The sequence below is a fragment of the Entelurus aequoreus genome, linkage group LG06 (genome assembly GCF_033978785.1).
Source record: "Entelurus aequoreus isolate RoL-2023_Sb linkage group LG06, RoL_Eaeq_v1.1, whole genome shotgun sequence".
Classification (NCBI taxonomy): Eukaryota; Metazoa; Chordata; class Actinopteri; order Syngnathiformes; family Syngnathidae; genus Entelurus; species Entelurus aequoreus.
The window spans coordinates 12,338,641-12,362,942 of NC_084736.1; the positions used below are offsets into that span (position 1 = coordinate 12,338,641).

General features: G+C 35.0%; 1 protein-coding gene across 1 annotated transcript in view; it reads right to left on the minus strand.

Moving 5' to 3' along the window:
- Nucleotides 1-24,302, minus strand: part of LOC133652645 (inactive phospholipase C-like protein 2) — a 357,479-nt gene that overhangs the window by 310,867 nt on the left and 22,310 nt on the right. Inside the window, exons 3-8 of the mRNA XM_062051612.1 lie at nt 22,685-22,774; nt 19,663-19,837; nt 16,732-16,862; nt 12,413-12,564; nt 12,029-12,184; nt 8,000-8,179 (exon numbers count right to left, since the gene is read on the minus strand). Coding sequence (XP_061907596.1) covers nt 8,000-8,179; nt 12,029-12,184; nt 12,413-12,564; nt 16,732-16,862; nt 19,663-19,837; nt 22,685-22,774 — 884 coding nt within the window. The remainder of the gene's footprint in view (nt 1-7,999; nt 8,180-12,028; nt 12,185-12,412; nt 12,565-16,731; nt 16,863-19,662; nt 19,838-22,684; nt 22,775-24,302) is intronic.

A 24,302-nucleotide genomic window follows, 5' to 3' on the forward strand; every position in this document is an offset into this window, starting at 1 on the left:
GTCCGTTGTGTCCTTGGGCAAGACACTTCACCCTTGCTCCTGATGGCTGCTGGTTAGCGCCTTGCATGGCAGCTCCCGCCATCAGTGTGTGAATGTGTGTGTGAATGTGGAAATACTGTCAAAGCGCTTTGAGTACCTTGAAGGTAGAAAAGCGCTATACAAGTATAACCCATTTATCATTATTATCATTTATAAAAGAGACCAACTACATTTCAATCCTTTCCAGTATTTTATTGGAAAAAAACAGCATACTGGCACCATACTTATTTTGATTATTGTTTCTCAGTTTTTTGTAAATGTTGCAGTTTATAAATAAAGGTTTATAAAAAAATAAATACAAATAAAATTAAATAAAAAATTAGCCTCTGCGCAAGGGCATAGCATAGATCCAACGAATCGATGACTAAATTAATTGCCAACTATTTTTATAATCGATTTTAATCAATTTAATCGATTAGTTGTTGCAGCCCTAATATATATATATATATATATATATATATATATATATATATATATATATATATATATATATATATATATATATATATATATATATATATATATATATATATATATATATATATATATATATATATTTGGGATGTGGGGAAAAATCGATTCGAATTCGAATCGCAATTCTCACGTTGTGCGATTCAGAATCGATTCTCATTTTTAAAAAATCGTTTTTTATTTATTTAAAAAAAACAAAAACAAAAAAACATTTTTTATTTTTTTCTAAGTCAATCAATCCAACAAAACAATACACGGCAATACCATAACAATGCAATCCAATTCCAAAACCAAACCCGACCCAGCAACACTCAGAACTGCAATAAACAGAGCAATTGAGAGGAGACACAAACACGACACAGAACAAACCAAAAGTAGTGAAACAAAAATGAATATTATCAACAACAGTATCAATATTAGTTACAATTTCAACATAGCAGTGATTAAAAATCCTTCATTGACATTATCATGAGACATTTATAAAAAAAGAAAAAAAAGAACAATAGTGTCACAGTGGCTTACACTTGCATCGCAACTCATAAGCTTGACAACACACTGTGTCCAATATTTTCACAAAGATAAAATAAGTCATATTTTTGGTTCATTTAATAGTTAAAACAAATGTACATTATTGCAATCAGTTGATAAAACATTGTCCTTTACAATTATAAAAGCTTTTTACAAAAATCTACTACTCTGCTTGCATGTCAGCAGACTGGGGTAGATCCTGCTGAAATCCTATGTATTGAATGAATAGAGAATCCTTTTGAATCGGGGAAAAAAATCGTTTTTGAATCGAGAATTGTGTTGAATTGAAAATAAATCGATATTTAATCGAATCGTGACCCCAAGAATCGATATTTAATCGAATCGTGGGACACCCAAAGATTCACAGCCCTAATATATATATATATATATAATAATAATAAAATAAATATATATATATATATAGTTATAATTCACTCAAAGTCAAGTATTCCTTTTATTTATTTATTTATATATATATATATATATATATATACACACACACAATTTTTCCTTTGCCCTCCGGGCTGCTTGGACAGAAGGCATAAACAGCTGATAATGGCGCGTATTGTTCGCCAATTTCACGGCAGACGCTGCTGACTGCTCTTGGAATGTGGAACGAGGCGACGGAACAGGCTAAAAGTGGATCCTTCTGAGGCATTGTTGGAGTTCCTGGCGTGTCTCTGCGGTGACACGAGGACACGGGGCAGGGCACGACTCTTATCCAGCAGTAAGACCTCGAGCGCTGGGCATTGTTTGAATTTGGACGATTACAGTTACAATTGTGTGTCCTCGTTTCGAATGAATGCGGTGTTACTTCCTGGCTTGGGCGTTGTTGGTCTGGATGCGGAGACGGCAGCCGAAGTGCAGGCAAAAATGTAATTAATGACAAAAACAAAAATAGTGCAGCGGGGAAGTGCACAGGAGGCACAGGGAACAGTATGCAGCGTGGAAATACAATGCATAAAAAGCAGTGGTGGGCCGTGCGTTTCTTAGTCCGACTTCCCCTCTCAAAATCCCGTAATTTATGTCACCACATGGACACGGCTGGAGAAATACTATACAGAAACCCACTTGCACACTACTGCACATTGAATCCCCTCAACAGTGTGCAAAACGGTCTATTTTTCGGCGCATTTAACATTCAATAAACCCGCTTCAGCAATTAAAACAAACCGTATTTTTCGGACTATAAGTCGCAGTTTTTTTCATAGTTTGGCCGGGGGTGCGACTTATACTCAGGAGCGACTTATGTGTGAAATTATTAACACATTACCGTAAAATATCAAATAATATTATTTAGCTCATTCACGTAAGAGACTAGACGTATAAGATTTCATGGGATTTAGCGATTAGGAGTGACAGATTGTTTGGTAAACGTATAGCATGTTCTATATGTTATAGTTATTTGAATGACTCTTACCATAATATGTTACGTTAACATACCAGGCACCTTCTCAGTTGGTTATTTATGCCTCATATAACGTACACTTATTCAGCCTGTTGTTCACTATTCTTTATTTATTTTAAATTGCCTTTCAAATATCTATTCTTGGTGTTGGCTTTTATCCAATAAATTTCCCCAAAAAATGCGACTTATACTCCAGTGCGACTTATATATGTTTTTTCCCTTCTTTATTATGCATTTTTGGCCAGTGCGACTTATACTCCGGAGCGACTTATACTCCGAAAAATACGGTATCATACGTGGTACTGTCAAAATTAAACGAATTGTATAAAACAAATGAAACATAAAAAAATTAAGAAATAAAATATTTGAACTCACAATTTGTACAACCCATTCGACACCGTACAAGCCAGTGGTAGAGCTCGTAGTTGGTCGTAGTTGGTTGATTCGTGTGAAAGTCGTGGGCAAACCATTTCGCTGTCGGCCGACCTCGTCTCACAAGATGTAGTTTCTCTTAAGTATTCTTCTTAAAAATGGCCTTTCAAATATATATATCTGCCACCTAATCAACATTTTGCTCTCCTTCTTTGTGAGTACCGGTGAGTTTTCTGTGGCTTTCTATTAGGGATGTCCGATAATATCGGACTGCCGATATTATCGGCCGATAAATGCTTTAAAATGCAATATTGGAAATTATCGGTATTGGTTTCAAAATTATCTGTATCGGTTTCAAAAAGTAAAATGTATGACTTTTTAAAACGCCGCTGTGTACACAGACATAGGGAGAAGTACAGAGCGCCAATAAACCTTAAAGGCACTGCCTTTGCGTGCCGGCGCAATCACATAATATCTATGGCTGCCACAACTAATTGATTAAATCGATTAAAAAATAGTTGGCGATTAATTTAGTCATCGATTCGTTGGATCTATGCTATGCGCATGCGCAGAGGCAACTGCAACATGTACAAACAGATGAGAAACAATAATCAAAATAAGTATGGTGCCAGTATGCTGTTTTTTTTCAATAAAATACTGGAAAGAAATGTAGTTTGTCTCTTTTATCCGATTATTAATCGATTAATCGAAGTAATAATCAACAGATTAATCGATTATCAAATGAATCGTTATTTGCAGCCCTACATAATATCTATGGCTTTTCACACATACAAGTGAATGCAATGCATACTTGGTCAACAGCCATACAGGTCACACTGAGGGTGGAAGTATAAACAACTTTAACACTGTTACAAATATGCGCCACACTGTGAACCCACACCAAACAAGAATGACAAACACATTTTGGGAGAACATCCGCACCGTAACACAACATAAACACAACGGAACAAATACCCAGAACCCCTTGCAGCACTAACTCTTCCGGGACGCTACAATATACACCCCCCGCTACCCCCTACCCCCCCCAACCTCAACCTCCCAAATTCCAAGCTGCTGTTTTGAGGCATGTTAAAAAAAATAATGCACTTTGTGACTTCAATAATAAATATGGCAGTGCCATGTTGGCATTTTTTTCCATAACTTGAGTTGATTTATTTTGGAAAACCTTGTTACATTGTTTAATGCATCCAGCGGGGCATCACAACAAAATTAGCCATAATAATGTGTTAATTCCACGACTGTATATATCGGTATCGGTTGATATCGGAATCGAGAGTTGGACAATATCGGAATATCGGATATCGGCAAAAAAGCCATTATCGCACATCTCTACATATGGCTCTTATGGCTGCGGTGCCACTTCCCGTTTTCGCAACTTGTGATTGGATACTCACTTGGGACTCCCAAGTGAGTATCCAGTCCAGTCCAGGCCTTACTGACAACACCCTGTGATCTGATTGGCTATGGCAATTGTCTATCAACTGTATGTGTCCGTTCACTTAATAAACGCATTATTGATTCTGAAGGCCCGGGCAGATTCGGTACAGCATGGCAACAAAAGCTAGCTGAATTCTGATTGGATACAAACTCTAACCTAAAAACAACAGCACTGGAAAGAGCATAACATGACATGAAGAGAATATGAATACTTTTAGATATTTAGGGAAAGTACATTAAAAATGACTTTTATCTTTAATTATGATCATGATTTCTGGTTATGTTAGGCCAGCAGAGTAGGCCTTGCTGACCACTGATAAAAAGCAATCCTAATTGGCAAACAGGAACAGATGAGGGAGCCATTGCTCAGACAGAGCAATTGGCAAAGAGGGGGAAAACAGGAAATGGAACAAAAATAAAAGCGCTGGACAGGAAATTAAATAAAATACCAGAAACTAATAATAGTCATGAGAGATAATCCGGTTTCCATCAATTCTCGATTACGATTCAAAAATGTACTATGAATTTCTCACGGGACTATTTTCAAGCAGTATAATATCAATCCTTTGAACTTGAACATAAAAGCTATAAAGTTCTTTTCACAAACGTTTCACTTAATTTTTGTAAACCACATAAAAACATTCACACATATTGTGTTGTTTATTTGTTAGATATAGGGGTGTTCTGATCAGGGTTTTATGCTGCTGTGTAACAATATCAACACAATATTTAAAGTAGTTCCTTTTACTCCTGTATTACATACAATTGTTTATTTAAGACAACGTCAATAGTACACAATAACTAAACAAAGTCCTCAAAGTCCTGCTGTGTGCAGGAAATTAAAAAACGACCCAAAAAATTTATACATTTTTGGGAAAATAAAAATATCGACCAAATCACTCAAAAAGCGATCATATACTGATACCACCCTTGGTATCAACACTACCGATTTATGGATCGATCTGTCTTCTCCTTACGAGTGTCTGGCAGTGGCCGGTAAACACCAACAGAGGAGTCCAAAAGTTGTTCAATTTAAATTAAAACTCTACTATGCAAAGCGAAAGCCATTTTTTATCAACAACACCCAGAAACACCGCAGGCTTCGCTGGGCCCGAGATCATCTTTAAAATGCCAAAAAAAAACAAAAAAAAAGTCCTCAAAGTCCTGCTGTGTGCAGGAAATTAAAAAACGACCCAAAAAATGTATACATTTTTGGGAAAATAAAAATATCGACCAAATCACTCAAAAAGCGATCATATACTGATACCACCCTTTGTATCAACACTACCGATTTATGGATCGATCTGTCTTCTCCTTACGAGTGTCTGGCAGTGGCTGGTGAACACCAACAGAGGAGTCCAAAAGTTGTTAAATTTAAATTAAAACTCTACTATGCAAAGCGAAAGCCATTTTTATCAACAACACCCAGAAACACCGCAGGATTCGCTGGGCCCGAGATCATCTTTAAAATGCCAAAAAAAAAAAAGTCCTCAAAGTCCTGCTGTGTGCAGGAAATTAAAAAACGACCCAAAAAATGTATACATTTTTGGGAAAATAAAAATATCGACCAAATCACTCAAAAAGCGATCATATACTGATACCACCCTTGGTATCAACACTACCGATTTATGGATCGATCTGTCTTCTCCTTACGAGTGTCTGGCAGTGGCCGGTAAACACCAACAGAGGAGTCCAAAAGTTGTTCAATTTAAATTAAAACTCTACTATGGAAAGCGAAAGCCATTTTTATCAACAACACCCAGAAACACCGCAGGCTTCGCTGGGCCCGAGATCATCTTTAAAATGCCAAAAAAAAAAAAAAAAAAAAAAAAAGTCCTCAAAGTCCTGCTGTGTGCAGGAAATTAAAAAACGACCCAAAAAATGTATACATTTTTGGGAAAATAAAAATATCGACCAAATCACTCAAAAAGCGATCATATACTGATACCACCATTGGTATCAACACTACCGATTTATGGATCGACCTGTCTTCTCCTTACGAGTGTCTGGCAGTGGCCGGTAAACACCAACAGAGGAGTCCAAAAGTTGTTCAATTTAAATTAAAACTCTACTATGCAAAGCGAAAGCCATTTTTATCAACAACACCCAGAAACACCGCAGGCTTCGCTGGGCCCGAGATCATCTTTAAAATGCCAAAAAAAAAAAAAAAAAAAAAAAAAGTCCTCAAAGTCCTGCTGTGTGCAGGAAATTAAAAAACGACCCCAAAATGTATACATTTTTGGGAAAATAAAAATATCGACCAAATCACTCAAAAAGCGATCATATACTGATACCACCATTGGTATCAACACTACGGATTTATGGATCGATCTGTCTTCTCCTTACGAGTGTCTGGCAGTGGCCGGTAAACACCAACAGAGGAGTCCAAAAGTTGTTCAATTTAAATTAAAACTCTACTATGCAAAGCGAAAGCCATTTTTATCAACAACACCCAGAAACACCGCAGGCTTCGCTGGGCCCGAGATCATCTTTAAAATGCCAAAAAAAAAAAAAAAAAAAAAAAAAAGTCCTCAAAGTCCTGCTGTGTGCAGGAAATTAAAAAACGACCCAAAAAATGTATACATTTTTGGGAAAATAAAAATATCGACCAAATCACTCAAAAAGCGATCATATACTGATACCACCATTGGTATCAACACTACGGATTTATGGATCGATCTGTCTTCTCCTTACGAGTGTCTGGCAGTGGCCGGTAAACACCAACAGAGGAGTCCAAAAGTTGTTCAATTTAAATTAAAACTCTACTATGCAAAGCGAAAGCCATTTTTATCAACAACACCCAGAAACACCGCAGGCTTCGCTGGGCCAGAGATCATCTTTAAAATGCCACAAAAAAAAAAAAAAAAAAAAAAAAGTCCTCAAAGTCCTGCTGTGTGCAAGAAATTAAAAAACGACCCAAAAAATTTATACATTTTTGGGAAAATAAAAATATCGACCAAATCACTCAAAAAGCGATCATATACTGATACCACCATTGGTATCAACACTACGGATTTATGGATCGATCTGTCTTCTCCTTACGAGTGTCTGGCAGTGGCCGGTAAACACCAACAGAGGAGTCCAAAAGTTGTTCAATTTAAATTAAAACTCTACTATGCAAAGCGAAAGCCATTTTTATCAACAACACCCAGAAACACCGCAGGCTTCGCTGGGCCCGAGATCGTCTTTAAAATGCCAAAAAAAAAAAAAAAAAAAAAAAAAAGTCCTCAAAGTCCTGCTGTGTGCAGGAAATTAAAAAACGACCCAAAAAATGTATACATTTTTGGGAAAATAAAAATATCGACCAAATCACTCAAAAAGCGATCATATACTGATACCACCCTTGGTATCAACACTACGGATTTATGGATCGATCTGTCTTCTCCTTACGAGTGTCTGGCAGTGGCCGGTAAACACCAACAGAGGAGTCCAAAAGTTGTTCAATTTAAATTAAAACTCTACTATGCAAAGCGAAAGCCATTTTTATCAACAACACCCAGGAACACCGCAGGCTTCGCTGGGCCCGAGATCATCTTTGAAATGCCAAAAAAAAAAAAAAAAAAAAAAAAAAGACGTGTGTTCTTGTCTCCCATAATGATTGTGAAAAAAAAAAAAAAAAAAAAAGTGTAGTTCCCCTTTAAGGACTGTTCCCGGGAGAATCGGAATATGAGACACGCCCAACCCTACAGACCTCCAAAGTGGAAATAAAAAAAAGCGACTTACTTCCTGGTGTTCTCGTTCTTCAGCAGCGCCTTGGCCTGCTGCTCGCTAATGATGGTGGCCTTGACCTGCGGCGGGTTCATGTGCACGTTGAGCTTGCCTCCCACGAGGAGGCGAACGGTGGCGGCAAACTTGGTCTGGGTCTTTAGCACCTGTGGAGGCTGCTTCTCAATGATGAAGGTGCTGCGGAGGGAGGAAGTCGTGCCAGTCAACCGAAAGAAGCCAAACGGCTAAAAAAATATATTCCTTATTATATCTTGTTGAAGGAATATTATGGAGCATATATAAACCCACCACATCATTTTTAATGGCCCAGGAAATCATCTTTCTTGCGAGTTACGATTTGTTCTTTTAATTTTGACTGCATGGAGTTACATGATGAAATACCGTATTTTTCGGACTATAAGGCGCACTTGAAATCCTTTCATTTTCTCAAAACTCGACAGTAAGCCTTATACAGTAACTCGGTGCGCCTAATGTACGGAATAATTTTGGTTGTGCTTACCGACCTCGAAGCTATTTTATTTGGTACACTGCAAAAACTGAAATCTAAGTAAGATTAAATATCTCAAATAAGGGTGACATTTGCTTATTTTCTGTCTGATAAGATCATTCTTCTCACTAAGCAGATTTTATGTGTTTTACTTGTTTAAAGGGTTTTGGTCCTAAATGATCACAGTAAGATAATACAGCTTGTAGTCGAGATTTGATGACCTATATTGAGTAAAACATGCTTGAAGCTAGAATATCAACTGTTGCAAAGCTGTGTCATCAACACTCACAAGTATAAAACTGCTTTTTCAAAGTAATAATTTATTATTTCAAGCATGAAAAAAAAAAATCATGACTTTGACACAATTGTGTCTCATAATTAAAACAGATGACAGCCAAATGGACTTTGCTGTTTTATTTTCAATTAAACAATAGAAAACACATGTTTAAACATTTAACATTGTGACATTTCAAACAATTTTGAACAGAAATAGTTCATTCACATTCAGATAAATCCTTCAAAATTACAATTAAAAAAAATGTGATTGGGGCTGGGCTGTAAATATATATAAATATATATATATATATATATATATATATATATATATATATATATATATATATATATATATATATATATATATATATATATATATATATACTACCGTTCAAAAGTTTGGGGTCACCCAAACAATTTTGTGGAATAGCCTTCATTTCTAAGAACAAGAATAGACTGTCGAGTTTCAGATGAAAGTTCTCTTTTTCTGGCCATTTTGAGCGTTTAATTGACCCCACAAATGTGATGCTCCAGAAACTCAATCTTCTCAAAGGAAGGTCAGTTTTGTAGCTTCTGTAACGAGCTAAACTGTTTTCAGATGTGTGAACATGATTGCACAAGGGTTTTCTAATCATCAATTAGCCTTCTGAGCCAATGAGCAAACACATTTTACCATTAGAACACTGGAGTGATAGTTGCTGGAAATGGGCCTCTATACACCTATGTAGATATTGCACCAAAAACCAGACATTTGCAGCTAGAATAGTCATTTACCACATTAGCAATGTATAGAGTGTATTTTTTTACAGTTAAGAGTAGTTTAAAGTTATCTTCATTGAAAATAAGGACATTTCAATGTGACCCCAAACTTTTGAACGGTAGTGTATATATATATATATATATATATCCGCCCATCCATTCATTTTCTACCGCTTGTATGTATATTGACTGAAAGAGCACGCATTTGGCGCGATGATGTCATGTTATCGAAGGGAAAATGCAAGAAATGTAATGCCGAGCGCATATCATTATGTCAAGATAATGGCTCTAGCGTTTACCGAATTTTTTGGAGTATAAGTCGCACTGTAGTATAAGTCGCACCTGCTGAAAATGCATAATAAAGAAGGAAAAAAACATATATAAATTGCCAAACTAAGAAAAAAACTGTGACTTATAGTCCGAAAAATACGGTACATAATTTAAGAATATTTTTCAACATATTGAGAAAAAAGATCTCATATTAGTTTTTTCTATCAAGAAAAGTGCACTTGTTATTAGTGAGAAAATACTTATTTTGAGGTATTTTTGGGTTCATTGAGGTTAGCTCATTTTACTTGTTTTGGAAAGTCTTGACAAGCCAAATTTTCTCGTTCTATTGGCAGATAATTTTGCTTAGTTCAAGTAAAATGCCCCTCAAATTTTTATTGTTTTTTCTTGTTTTTGAACACTGACTTTTTGAAGTGTACATAGTGAGATGATAAGTGTGACCAGTAGATGGCAGTCACACATAAGAGATATGTGTAGACTGCAATATGATGGCAATATGACTCAAGTAAAGAACACCAACATATGTTCCATTGAAAATATAGAACATTACACACGGCGCTCAAAAATCTATTAAAATGTTTCAGTACGACTTTGGTAAGCTATGAAGCCGCACCGCTTGATGGATTGTACTGTGCTTCAACATAGGAGTATTATTTTGGTTTGTGTACAAGGTAAGACATATGATCTTCCGTTTTGTTTCGCAATATTATGCAAAGGCAACTTTTCTTACCTTCTGGTACCGGCTGATCTGTATTTGGGATCTGCATAAGTCCTGAAAATTTGCTCGCGTCCGTCTTTGTAGTCCGTGGCGACACCGTAGTCGATACACTCCTACTTTTTCTCTATCTTCTTGTTATGGGACATTCATCTTGTGCTGTTGCCATTTCTAATATAAAGTAGTGTAAAGTTCTTACTTATATCTGTCAGTAAACTCGCCATGAAAGCGCTAAAACATATCGGTGCAGTGAGTTCACATTATTCACCCAAGGAACTTTAGTTATTTTCATGTATGTTTCATGTGTGTTCCACGCATGTTTCATGTGTTTCATGTATTTTTCATTTTCATTTTCCAGGCCGTACCCATATCCGCAGCAGGTCTCCAAGGTGAACAGCCTCTGGCATGTTAAAACATTAAAAATCCCTCATTGATATTATCATTACAAACATTAATAAAAAAAATAATACAAAAAATAAACAATAGTGTCACAGTGGCTTACACTTGCATCGCATCTCATAAAGTAAATGTCTAATGATAATGTCAATGAGGGATTTTTAATCACTGCTATGTTGAAATTGTAACTAATATTGATACTATTGTTAATAATATTCATTTTTGTTTCACTACTTTTGGTTTGTTCTGTGTGGTGTTTGTGTCTCCTCTCAATTGCTCTGTTTATTGCAGTTCTGAGTGTTGCTGGGTCGGGTTTGGTTTTGGAATTGGATTGCATTGTTATGGTATTGCTGTGTATTGTTTTGTTGGATTGATTAATTTAAAAAAAAAAAAAAAAAAAAAAAAAATTAATCAAAAAAAATAAAAATAAAAACAATAAATAGATTTTTTTAAAATGACAATCGATTCTGAATCGCACAACGTGAGAATCGCGATTCGAATTCGAATCGATTTTTTCCCACACCCCTACTCAATATGTTGAAAAATATTCTTAAATTAAGTAAATGCTAGTGCCATTATCTTGACGTAATGATATGCGCTCGGCATCAGGATATTTTTTTTTCAAGCTTGAAGTAAGAAATGATTACTTTAAAAAAGTAGTTTTATACTTGTGAGTGTTGATGACACAGCTTTGCAACAGTTGATATTCTAGTTTCAAGCATGTTTTACTCAATATAGGTCATCAAATCTCAGCTATCTTACTGAGATAATTTAGGACCAAAACACTTAAAACAAGTAAAACACTCTAACATAAAATCTGCTTAGTGAGAAAAAATGATCTTATCAGACAGAAAATAAGCAAATATCACCCTTATTTGAGATATTTAATCTTACTTAGATTTCAGTTTTTGCAGTGCATGGTCCAGAAAATATGGTAAGTTTGGTTCATGTGCATTGAATCACTAAGGGGAAAGTACAAGTGGCTGTAATGAAATGTTAGTAATATAATAGACTCTAATTAGCTACTTAAGCCATCAACATGGGACCTCAGGCTTCATTGCTCCAATCATTGAATTATTATCCCGCAGCACACAAAATGATCTACCTGGTGACCAAGGCTGAGATGATGTCTGTAATGGTGCTGTTGAGCTCATTCAGGAGGTCTTCGATGGGCCCTGGGATGGGCAGCTGTTGTCGTAGGTGCTCCGCCCTCCGAATCTGCTGCCTGTTCTGCCAGATTGTTTCCGCCAGCTTCTCGCACCTGAAAAACGCAGAAGAAGAAGAAAAAAAGAGGACAAATGTGCTTTTTAGTGCCTGTGGAGCCCAAAGCGAGAGACATGCCAAACTTTCCTCTCGCTCCGTCTCGTTAGGAGCATATCAAGTTTGGGTATAAACTCAGCGGCTGTCCATTACGAGCTCGTAAAAAAGCGCTGACCTCGGCGCTCCCGACAGACAGCGATCCCGGCGGGTGTGCGGAAACGGGACTCACCAGGACTGCAGGATGTCCATGCCCCCCTCCGGCGGGCCCCCGTTGCCTGCCAGCTGCTGCCGCCTCTTCCACTGAATCAGCTCGTCGTCCAGAATGATCGTCTGCTGCTTCCTCAGCAGCTGCAGTGTTTTCTGGTGCTTCTCTGCCAAGTCCTGGACGGGAACGACGAGAACAATGTGCATGTGTTCTTTTTTTATATTACTTGCAATTTTCCATCCGAGTCTGCTCAGGCAAACACAAAACACACTTTGCCAAGATCAAACCCAGCTATGCTTCTCAATTATTTTATGTCTTTCACAATATTATGTCAGACCCACTCGACATCCATTGCTTTCGGTCTCCCCTAGATGGGGGGCTTACCCACATATGCGGTCCTCTACAAGGTTTCTCATAGTCATTCACCGACGTCCCACTGGGGTGAGTTTTTCCTTGCCCGTATGTGGGCTCTGTACCGAGGATGTCGTTGTGGCTTGTGCAGCCCTTTGAGACACTTGTGATTTAGGGCTATATAAATAAACATTGATTGATTGATTGAATGTCTTGACCCCCCGGCCAGGGACAAACATTTTCCCGAGACCACCCTAAATGTACTATTAAAAAAGTGATAATACAGTGTTTCCCACACATTCATTTATTTGTGGCGGCCCGCCACGAAAGAATTACGTCCGCCACAAATAAAAAAAATAAAAAATAATTTTTTAATTTTTTTTTGTCCTGTCCAGCTTCTCAGGCAAATCATATAGTTGATGTAGATGCCCATATAGGCTGTTCAGATTTACTTTACAAAAGAGAAGTGTAGGATACTTCTCTTGTTGCCTTATTTGTATTTGACCACTACTGTTTTCTGTTTATTTGTTACTGACTGTGGCAGGACACCTCTGCCTCTGTTTCACTTTATGTTGCTGGTAAATAATATGGTTGTAGTAGTAGGCTAACGTTAAATTATTTAGTATGCACTAATTAAAAGGGGCAGAGCTTTAAGAGACATTTTAGCTTTTATATTTTATAAGATATATTTTTTGTAAGAACCACAATTAATAAATATATTTCAGTGAATAACTTATTGTTCAAATCTGTATATAAATATGTACATAAAGTGTTGTAATTATATTGTAAAATGGATGGATGGATGGACGTTTAAAACAAAACTGTTATTATTAATTAGTAAGTATAAATTTTTTTAGCCTTTTTAGAGAAAATCATATCATTGTAGTAAATTATGCAAATTACTCGATGATGTCATGGTGACCACGCCCATAGCCACGCCCCCACCGCCACAGGTATCTTGGCAGTTTATGGGAAACACTGTAACATGTATTTATTTATCTGTACATTCATTGCATTCTTCATAAATACAACTGATGATGACTCCCTTCTTCTTTCCATTCATGTTACAAACTTCCTAATGTTACAAACTTCGTCTAGTAAGTACACACGTGGTCTTGTGTACGAATTAGAGATCGACCGATGTATATTTTTCAGGGCTGATACCGATAGCGATCATTAGTAGTCAATGAGGCTGATAACCAATATTTGTCAGGGTCCCTGCTATCACATGTTGATAAAAGTATAACATTTACATAATAAAAATCAACTACATGCTTCCCAAATGCTGTAATAAATTAAGCATGATGAGTTGAGCATATGTCAGCATGTGGCCCCACTTTTAACTCTTTTTTTCAAACGCTTATTGCAAACGCTTATTTACAGTAAGTCATTAATTATATTGACCTACTAAGACAAAATAATGACTAAGTCAAATATGTCATTAGTTTGACTTAGTAAATATTGACTTACTAAGACAAAATAATGACATATTTGACTTAGTCATTATTTTGTCTTAGTAGGTCAATATAATTAATGACTTACTGTAAATAAGCGTTTGCAATAAGTTAAATATGTCATTATTTTGACTTAGTAAATATTGACTTACTAAGACAAAATAATGACATATTTGACTTAGTCATTATTTTGTCTTAGTAGGTCAATATAATTAATGACTTACTGTAAATAAGCGTTTGCAATAAGTTAAATATGTCATTATTTTGACTTAGTAAATATTGACTTACTAAGACAAAATAATGACATATTTAACTTAGTCATCATAGTCATATTGGCTCCAAATATACTAAGTATGTCATTATTTTGACTTAGTAAATATTGACTTACTAAGACAAAATAACGACATACTTAAAAAAAAAAAAATTAAGCCTTGTGCACCTGTTTCATATTCATGTTTAAATAACTTTTACTGCAAAGGAATATTGGCTCCAAATATACTAAGTATGTCATTGTTTTGACTTAGTAAATATTGACTTACTAAGACAAAATATTGACTTACTAAGACAAAATAATGGCATACTTAGTATATTTGGAGCCAATATTCCTTTGCAGTAAAAGTTATTTAAACATGAATATGAAACAGGTGCACAAGGCTTAAGTTTTTTGTTTTTTTAAGTATGTCGTTATTTTGTCTTAGTAAGTCAATATTTATTAAGTCAAAATAATGACATACTTAGTATATTTGGAGCCAATATGACTATGATGACTAAGTCAAATATGTCATTATTTTGACTTAGTAAATATTGACTTACTAAGATAAAATAATGATATATTTGACTTAGTCATTATTTTGTCTTAGTAAGTCAATATTTACTAAGTCATAAATAACTTTTACTGCAAAGGAATATTGGCTCCAAATATACTAAGTATGTCATTGTTTTGACTTAGTAAATATTGACTTACTAAGACAAAATAATGACATACTTAGTATATTTGGAGCCAATATTCCTTTGCAGTAAAAGTTATATAAACATGAATATGAAACAGGTGCACAAGGCTTAAGTTGTTTTTTTTCTGTCAAAAATGTTCAGGAAACATCGGACTAGTAAAACATTATGTGTCGTTAATGTTGTGGTTAATTTAGCACCAAAGAAAAATATCAAGGGATTCCACAAACACCTTTATCAAATGTGTCTAAGACAGGGGTATCAAACTCATTTTAGCTCAGGGGCCGCATGGAGGAAAATCTGTGCACTATTAAAATCATGGCATTAAAACAAAAACAAAAAAACATTTCTTTGTCTTACTTTTGCCAAAAATAGAACAACATTCTGAAAATATTACTGAAAATATTACAATAAAAATATAGAAAAAAATACCGGCAGCGGTAAAGTTGAGATCTATGAAGGAAAGAAGAAAGTGAATGAATGTTTATGACTGAATAATTTATGCAAAAAAAAAAATTGTTTTCTTTTGTATAATTTTTTTAATTAATAAAGTAACGTTTATGACAACCTTTTTCCAAAACACAATAAAGAATGTGAGATATATGCGTGAGTTGTGGTCCTCTGTGTTTTTAAAATTTTGATTTCTATTTATTGTTTTAATTGGTTTTACCCTTTAAAATCGTTTTTAATCATATTTATTTTTATATTGTTTTTATATTGGTTTTATACTTATTTATTTTTTGTTTTTATTCAGTCATTGGTGGAGCTAAGGATAATATTTGAATATTGTTTTTAATATTGTTGTGCAGCACTTTGGAAACATTTATGTTGTTTAAATGTGCTATACAAATAAAGTGGATTGGATTGGATTGGATATAACAGGATAATGCATACATTTATCATTTGTTTTCAAAACGCTTACAAAAAAGTGGGACTCCAAAAAATGTACTGTGGGACCCCATTTTTATGACTTGATGGGGTCCCCGGGACTGATGGAGTAGTGGTGCGTGCAAAACAGCAGCAGGCGGCTGTGGCCTGTGGGCCGGTTCTAATACTAATCAAATATCATCCCGGGGGTCATACATCATTCAGTTATGTTGTAATTGTTAAGAAAAAATAAATAAAAAATGCAGATATTAGTATAGAGTATGTAAAAATTCCAAATATCGGCGCCGATATTCGGTCCGGAACCGGTGAATCTCTAGTACTTACTACTTCTGTTGGTGAAACACTGCTGCCCCCTAGCTGCAGGCTCATATATCGTTCTGAATGAATACCAGAGCAGTGATTCTTAAACTGTGGAACATGTACCATTAATGGTACACGGGCTCCATCTAGTGGTATGCCTGATTAAAGTGTTTTACTTTCCTATATTCAAACACAGTGTTACTGTTCAAACTGTGTGTAATAATAGAAAGGCCAAAATGTATTTGATAATGACTACTTAGGCCTACTACAGTCCTGTATTTAATGTTGGTCATTATGGTGGTACTTGGAGAGCCAAGTTTTTCGGTACTTGGTGAAAAAAGTTTGAGGACCCCTGTACCTGAGTGTGAAGTTAAATAAGGAAAACACTGAAATAGTCCGTACCAGTCTGTACTTCTGTAGTGTGTTGGCCTCCCTGGTCAGCCATGCTTCCATCGTGGCTCTCTTGGTTACGAGGGGGGGTTCTCGTAACTGTCGGTCAGCAGGGGGCAGTGTGGCCAGGCTGGATAACTGGGCTGGATTTACAGCGACAAGTATAGAATAGAATAGAATAAAATAGAATGGACTTTATTGTCATTATATTTGCATATAACGAGATTAAGGACTCCAATTTAAGAAGCGGTAGTGGAAACAAACATGGAATAAAAATAAATCACATAAGTAATAAAGATAAAAAATAAGAATCGAAATAAACAGACTACTATCCAATAAAAACAATAAGCAATCCTGTAGAATATACAAAACAATATACAAAAAACTGTACAATATACAGAACAAAACAAGAGTACCGGAGTAATAAAGTAATGACAATCAGTGTTGGACGTATTGCACTCGTAATTACACTACCGTTCAAAAGTTTGGGGTCACCCAAACAATTTTGTGGAATAGCCTTCATTTCTAAGAACAAGAATAGACTGTCGAGTTTCAAATGAAAGTTCTCTTTTTCTGGCCATTTTGAGCGTTTAATTGACCCCACAAATGTGATGCTCCAGAAACTCAATCTGCTCAAAGGAAGGTCAGTTTTGTAGCTTCTGTAACGAGCTAAACTGTTTTCAGATGTGTGAACATGATTGCACAAGGGTTTTCTAAACATCAATTAGCCTTCTGAGCCAATGAGCAAACACATTGTACCATTAGAACACTGGAGTGATAGTTGCTGGAAATGGGCCTCTATACACCTATGTAGATATTGCACCAAAAAACAGACATTTGCAGCTAGAATAGTCATTTACCACATTAGCAATGTATAGAGTGTATTTCTTTAAAGTTAAGACTAGTTTAAAGTTATCTTCATTGAAAAGTACAGTGCTTTTCCTTCAAAAATAAGGACATGTCAATGTGACCCCAAACTTTTGAACGGTAGTGTATGAGGAAGAGTGCAAAAAAAATTAATTAATCGTTTTTCTAAGAAGCTTTTAAAAGGCTTTTTTTTTTTGCTTTTCTTCATCTAAGTGGGAAGAAAAACAAGTGAGATTTATTTTTGTGATGATGTCAATTTACAACTTTTTAAAAAAATGTTCTCTATCATTCACAATCCTTATGTTGTCGGCTAACAAATGAGTCAATGGGAGTTGCTCTATTCTGCCTATAAATTGCTCTAAAAAAAACCCTTCAAAATCCTCCAACATTGTTTTATATACATGCTGTAAGTAAATATGTAATGTAGTAACAGGCACATTCATAAAACATGTAATATTTATGTGTTTTGCTCATTTTAAGCATACGGCGGCACATTAATTTCAAAGAAACCATCATGTTTGCTTTTTCCTTTAACAACACTGCTAATCATGGCAGACTTCATGAGAGACAATAACAATCACATTGGGACAAATGATGATCCAGAACCTTATAATTTTGAGCCTGAATATAAGGAGGATGATCTACAAAAGGGGTGTCCAAACATTTTGACTGGGCTAAAAAATGTGTATATATATATATATATATATATATATATATATATATATATATATATATATATATATATATATATATATATATATATATATATATATATATATATATATATATATATATATATATATATATATATATATATATATATATATATATATATATATATATATATATATATATATATATATATTTATGTATGTACAGTACAGGCCAAAAGTTTGGACACACCTTCTAATTCAATGCGTTTTCTTTATTTTCATGACTATTTACATTGTAGATTGTCACTGAAGGCATCAAAACTATGAATGAAATGAACACATGTGGAGTTATGTACTTAACAAAAAAAGGTGAAATAACTGAAAACATGTTTTATATTCTAGTTTCTTCAAAATAGCCACCCTTTGCTCTCATTACAGCTTTGCACACTCTTGGCCTTCTCTCGATGAGCTTCAAGAGGTAGTCACCTGAACTGGTTTTCACTTCACAGGTGTGCTTGAAGCTCATGGAGAGAATGCCAAGAGTGTGCAAAGCTGTAATCAGAGCAAAGGGTGGCTATTTTGAAGAAACTAGAATATAAAACATGTTTTTACTTATTGCACCTTTTTTTGTTAAGTACATAACTCCACATGTGTTCATTCATAGTTTTGATGACTTCAGTGACAATCTACAATGTAAATAGTCATGAAAATAAAGACAACCCATTGAATGAGGAGAAGGTGTGTCTAAACTTTTGGCCTGTACTGTATATATACACTATATATATATAAAAACAGTTTTTTTAACTTTATATCAAGAAATGGCCCTGAAGTTGATCGAGAGATTTAAGTATATATATATATATATACAGTATAAAGGGACAAGCGGTAGAAAATGGATGGAAGCATATATATGTATATATCAAAATGGCCCCGCATGCTTAATTTTTCAGTGTGCGGCCCTCATTGGAAAAAGTTTGGACACCCCGATTCTATTGTATTAAAGTTAATAAAATATTTATTATTTAAAATGTAGGTTTTCTTTTTAAAAGTCATGTTACATATTAAAATTGTGCTGGTTTGGGTGGGCCAAGCACCAATTAAAATGATTCTTAAATTGGGGGTTAAATCACCAAAAATGATTCCCGGGCGCGGCTATGCTGCTGCCCACTGCTCCCCTCACCTCCCAGGGGGTGATCAAGGGGATGGGTCAAATGCAGAGGACAAATTTCACCACACCTAGTGTGTGTGTGACAATCATTGGTACTTTAACTTTAACTTTAACTTAATCAATTTCAATAGGAAACGATGATTTTGAGATACAAGCGTTTTGAGTTACAAAACCAACTAAGCTCATAAGTTCAGGTACTACCGTACTTTGAACCCGAAGCCACGTGTAGGCTGGTTGTCCTGATTGTTGTCTTACCCTGGATGCGCAGGCTCTCCTGGTACTGGATGATGAAGTACTCCTGGTTGTGCTGGAGCTTGCGCAGGTCGTTCTCCGTGTCCTGGGTGAGCCGGCGGAGCTCCTCGAAGGCTTGGTTGATCTGCTGGTATTTCTGAGACATGCTGTCCATCAGGCCGCCTACGGGGGAGCTCGACTGCTGACGCACCGGAAGGAAAAAAGAAAGAAGGTTCAATATTACCAATATATATATATATGTATATATACAGTATATATATACGTTATGGTAAATGGGTTGTACTTGTATAGCGCTTTTATACCTTTAAGGTACTCAAAGCGCTTTGACACTATTTCCACATTCACCCATTCACACACTGATGGCGGGAGCTGCCATGCAAGGCCCTAACCACGACCCATCAGGAGCAAGGGTGAAGTGTCTTGCTCAAGGACACAACGGACGTGACGAGGTTGGTAGAAGGTGGGGATTGAACCAGGAACGACCACTCTCCCAACTGCGCCAAGCCGTCCCCCCGTTAGGTAAGGAAAAAACACAGAGGCTATGTCATCCCTACAAGCCTGTTTCGGTAAAATCCCCTGAAGAGCAGGGAAACCTGTGAAACAGTCTTGTAGGGATGAAATAGCCTCTGTGATTTTTCCTGACCTAACTAACGTATATTCTGTTCTACCCCGGTATTGAGCACTGTATAACGAATAAACCACAGAAACCTCGACAATATATATATATATATATACACTACCGTTCAAAAGTTTGGGGTCACCCAAACAATTTTGTGGAATAGCCTTCATTTCTAAGAACAAAAATAGACTGTCGAGTTTCAGATGAAAGTTCTCTTTTTCTGGCCAATTTGAGCGTTTAATTGACCCCACAAATGTGATGCTCCAGAAACTCAATCTTCTCAAAGGAAGGTCAGTTTTGTAGCTTCTGTAACGAGCTAAACTGTTTTCAGATGTGTGAACATGATTGCACAAGGGTTTTCTAATCATCAATTAGCCTTCTGAGCCAATGAGCAAACACATTGTACCATTAGAACACTGGAGTGATAGTTCCTGGAAATGGGCCTCTATACACCTATGTAGATATTGCACCAAAAACCAGACATTTGCAGCTAGAATAGTCATTTACCACATTAGCAATGTATAGAGTGTATTTCTTTAAAGTTAAGACTAGTTTAAAGTTATCTTCATTGAAAATAAGGACATTTCAATGTGACCCCAAACTTTTGAACGGTAGTGTATATATATATATATATATATATATATATATATACATATATATATATATATATATATATGCTGCTGAGAAGGTGATTGGCTGCAAGCTCCCATCCCTCCAGGACTTGTTCTCCTCCAGGACCAGGAGGCGTGTGGGTCGGATCACAGCTGACTCTTCTCACCCTGGACACAAACTATTCTCCCCTCTCCCCTCAGGCAGGAGACTACGCTCCATCCAGACCCACACCTCCCGCCACCTGAACAGTTTTTTTGCCCTCGGCCATCAGGCACATGAACAATAACTCCTAACAATAGCTCCTTGAATTCCTTCTAAGTCTATAACAAGATCTGATGGCTCAGTTACAGCTCTTTTTATTACCAAGTATGTGTTATATGTGTTTTATGTTGCACGATCGCACCAAGAAAAATTCCTAGTTTGTGAACCCGTTCTCAAACAATGGCAATAAAACTATTCTGATTCTGATTCTGATATATACATATTAAGGCTGCAACAACTAATCGATTAAATCGATTATTAAAATAGTTGCCGATTAATTTAGTCATCGATTCGTTGGATCCATGCTATGCACATGTGCAGAGTTTTTATTTTATTTTATTTTTTTAAATAAAAATATAAAAACATTTTTTAAATAAACCTTTATTTATAAACTGCAACATTTACAAACAGCTGAGAAACAATAATCAAAATAGGTATGGTGCCAGTATACTGTTTTTTTCCAATAAAATACTGGATAGGATAGAAATGTAGTTTGTCCCTTTTATCCGATTATTCATCGATTAATCGAAGTAATAATCGACAGATTAATCGATTATCAAATGAATCGTTAGTTGCAGCCCTAATATATATATATATATATATATATATATATATATATATATATATATATATATATATATATATATATATATATATATATATATATATATATATATATATATATATATATATATATATATATATATATATATATATATATATATATATATACACACTACCGTTCAAAAGTTTGGGGTCACCCAAACAATTTTGTGGAATAGCCTTCATTTCTAAGAACAAGAATAGACTGTCGCGTTTCAGATGAAAGTTCTCTTTTTCTGGCCATTTTGAGCGTTTAATTGACCCCACAAAGGTGATGCTCCAGAAACTCAATCTGCTCAAAGGAAGGTCAGTTTTGTAGCTTCTGTAACGAGCTAAACTGTTTTCAGATGTGTGAACATGATTGCACAAGGGTTTTCTAATCATCAATTAGCCTTCTGAGCCAATGAACAAACACATTGTACCATTAGAACACTGGAGTGATAGTTGCGGGAAATGGGCCTCTATACACCAATGTAGATATTGCACCAAAAACCAGACATTTGCAGTTAGAATAGTCATTTACCACATTAGCAATGTATAGAGTGTATTTCTTTAAAGTTAAGACTAGTTTAAAATTATCTTCATAGAAAAATAAGGACATTTTAATGTGACCCCAAACTTTTGAACGGTAGTGTATATATATATATATATATAAATATATTTATATATACATTATATATATTGTGGCGAGTCAGATAAAGGCAAGCATATTGAATTCAATCAGTCCATGTACGCGTCCTGCTAACTAAAGAGCCGCATTGTGACTGGAAATCAATTCAATGAATTGTATTCCGTTTATATTTACATCTAACACAATTTCCCAACTCATATGGAAACGGGGTTTGTACATGGGACAGTGCACATTAATGGACATATAAAATGTTAATGTGTGTGTGTGTGTGTGTGTGTGTGTGTGTGCAGCCTCCTCACATTGGTGGCCTCCCTGACGAGCCGCTGCTCCGTGTAGAGGATGTGTTTGATGCAGCGCACCAGCTCCAGAGGACAGCGGTCATACGTGCTCTGAAAGACAAGGAGCACATGTGCCGTGTTAAGGCCTGTTAGCCCCTGACGAGGCGAGCGGCCGCCGCGCTCCGGACCCGGCAATTTAGCCGCTCAATCAAGGCGCTTCCCTTCCCGGGCCTGACGCCGCGGTCACACTCAAGCCCATTAGTGAGTGCTTAATGCGAAGAGCGGGGCACTTAATTTGCGGGGTCGTTAGCATACGTCTGTGCTTTAAATGTTCATACGATTCCAAGGTTTGGTTAGGGCTGGGCAATAAGGCTGAAAACTGTGTCACGATATAAGTGTTTTATTTTTTTATAAATATCGATAATTGTTGATATTCTTAAAGACCTATCGAAAAAAATGTTTTATGTTAAAACATTTTTTTACAAATGTAATCTTCCTCTGATTAAAGGAAATCAAATGTCAACACAAACATGGAAAACACTCAAACAATTAAAACTAAATTCTAAAGTCACATTAAACACTTAACAATTACCTCTTCAAATGAAGGTGCAAAATCATTAATGATTTTATACATATATACATATATTTACTGTATATACATATATATACTGTATATACATATATATGTATGTATATATATATATATATATATACATATATATATATATATATATACATATACATATATATATATATATATACATATACATATATATATACATATATATATATATATATACATATACATATATATATACATATATATATATATATATACATATATATGTATATATATATATATATATATATATATATATATATATATGTATATACATATATATATACTCACACACACACATATATATATATATATATATATATATATATATATATATATATATATATAAATATATATATATATATATATATATATGTATATACATATATATATACTCACACACACACATATATACATATATATATACATATACAGGTACATATGTATATGTATGTATATGTATGTGAGTATATATATATACACATATACTGTATACATATATATATATATATATATATATATATATATATATATATATATATATATATATATATATATATATATATATATATATATATATACATATGTATATGTATGTGTATATATATACACATATATACATATACATATATATATAGATATACATATGTATATGTATACATATGTATATATACATACATGTATATATACATATGATATTAATATGATTGATAAAGTGTAACAAAAATACTGCAAAGTGAGATAGTATGGGGGTGTATTAGTGCCCAAGGCATGGGTAACTTACACATCTGTGAAGGCACCGTTAATGCTAAAAGGTACACACAGGTTTTGGAGCAACATATGTTGCCATCCAAGCAATGTCGTTTTCATGGACGCCCCTGCTTATTTCAGCAAGACAATGGAAAACACTCGAACAATGAAAACAAAGTTCTAAAGTCACATTAAACACTTAGCAATAACCCCTTTAAATGAAGGTGCAAAATTATTTATGTATAAATGATTGATAAAGTGCAACAAAAA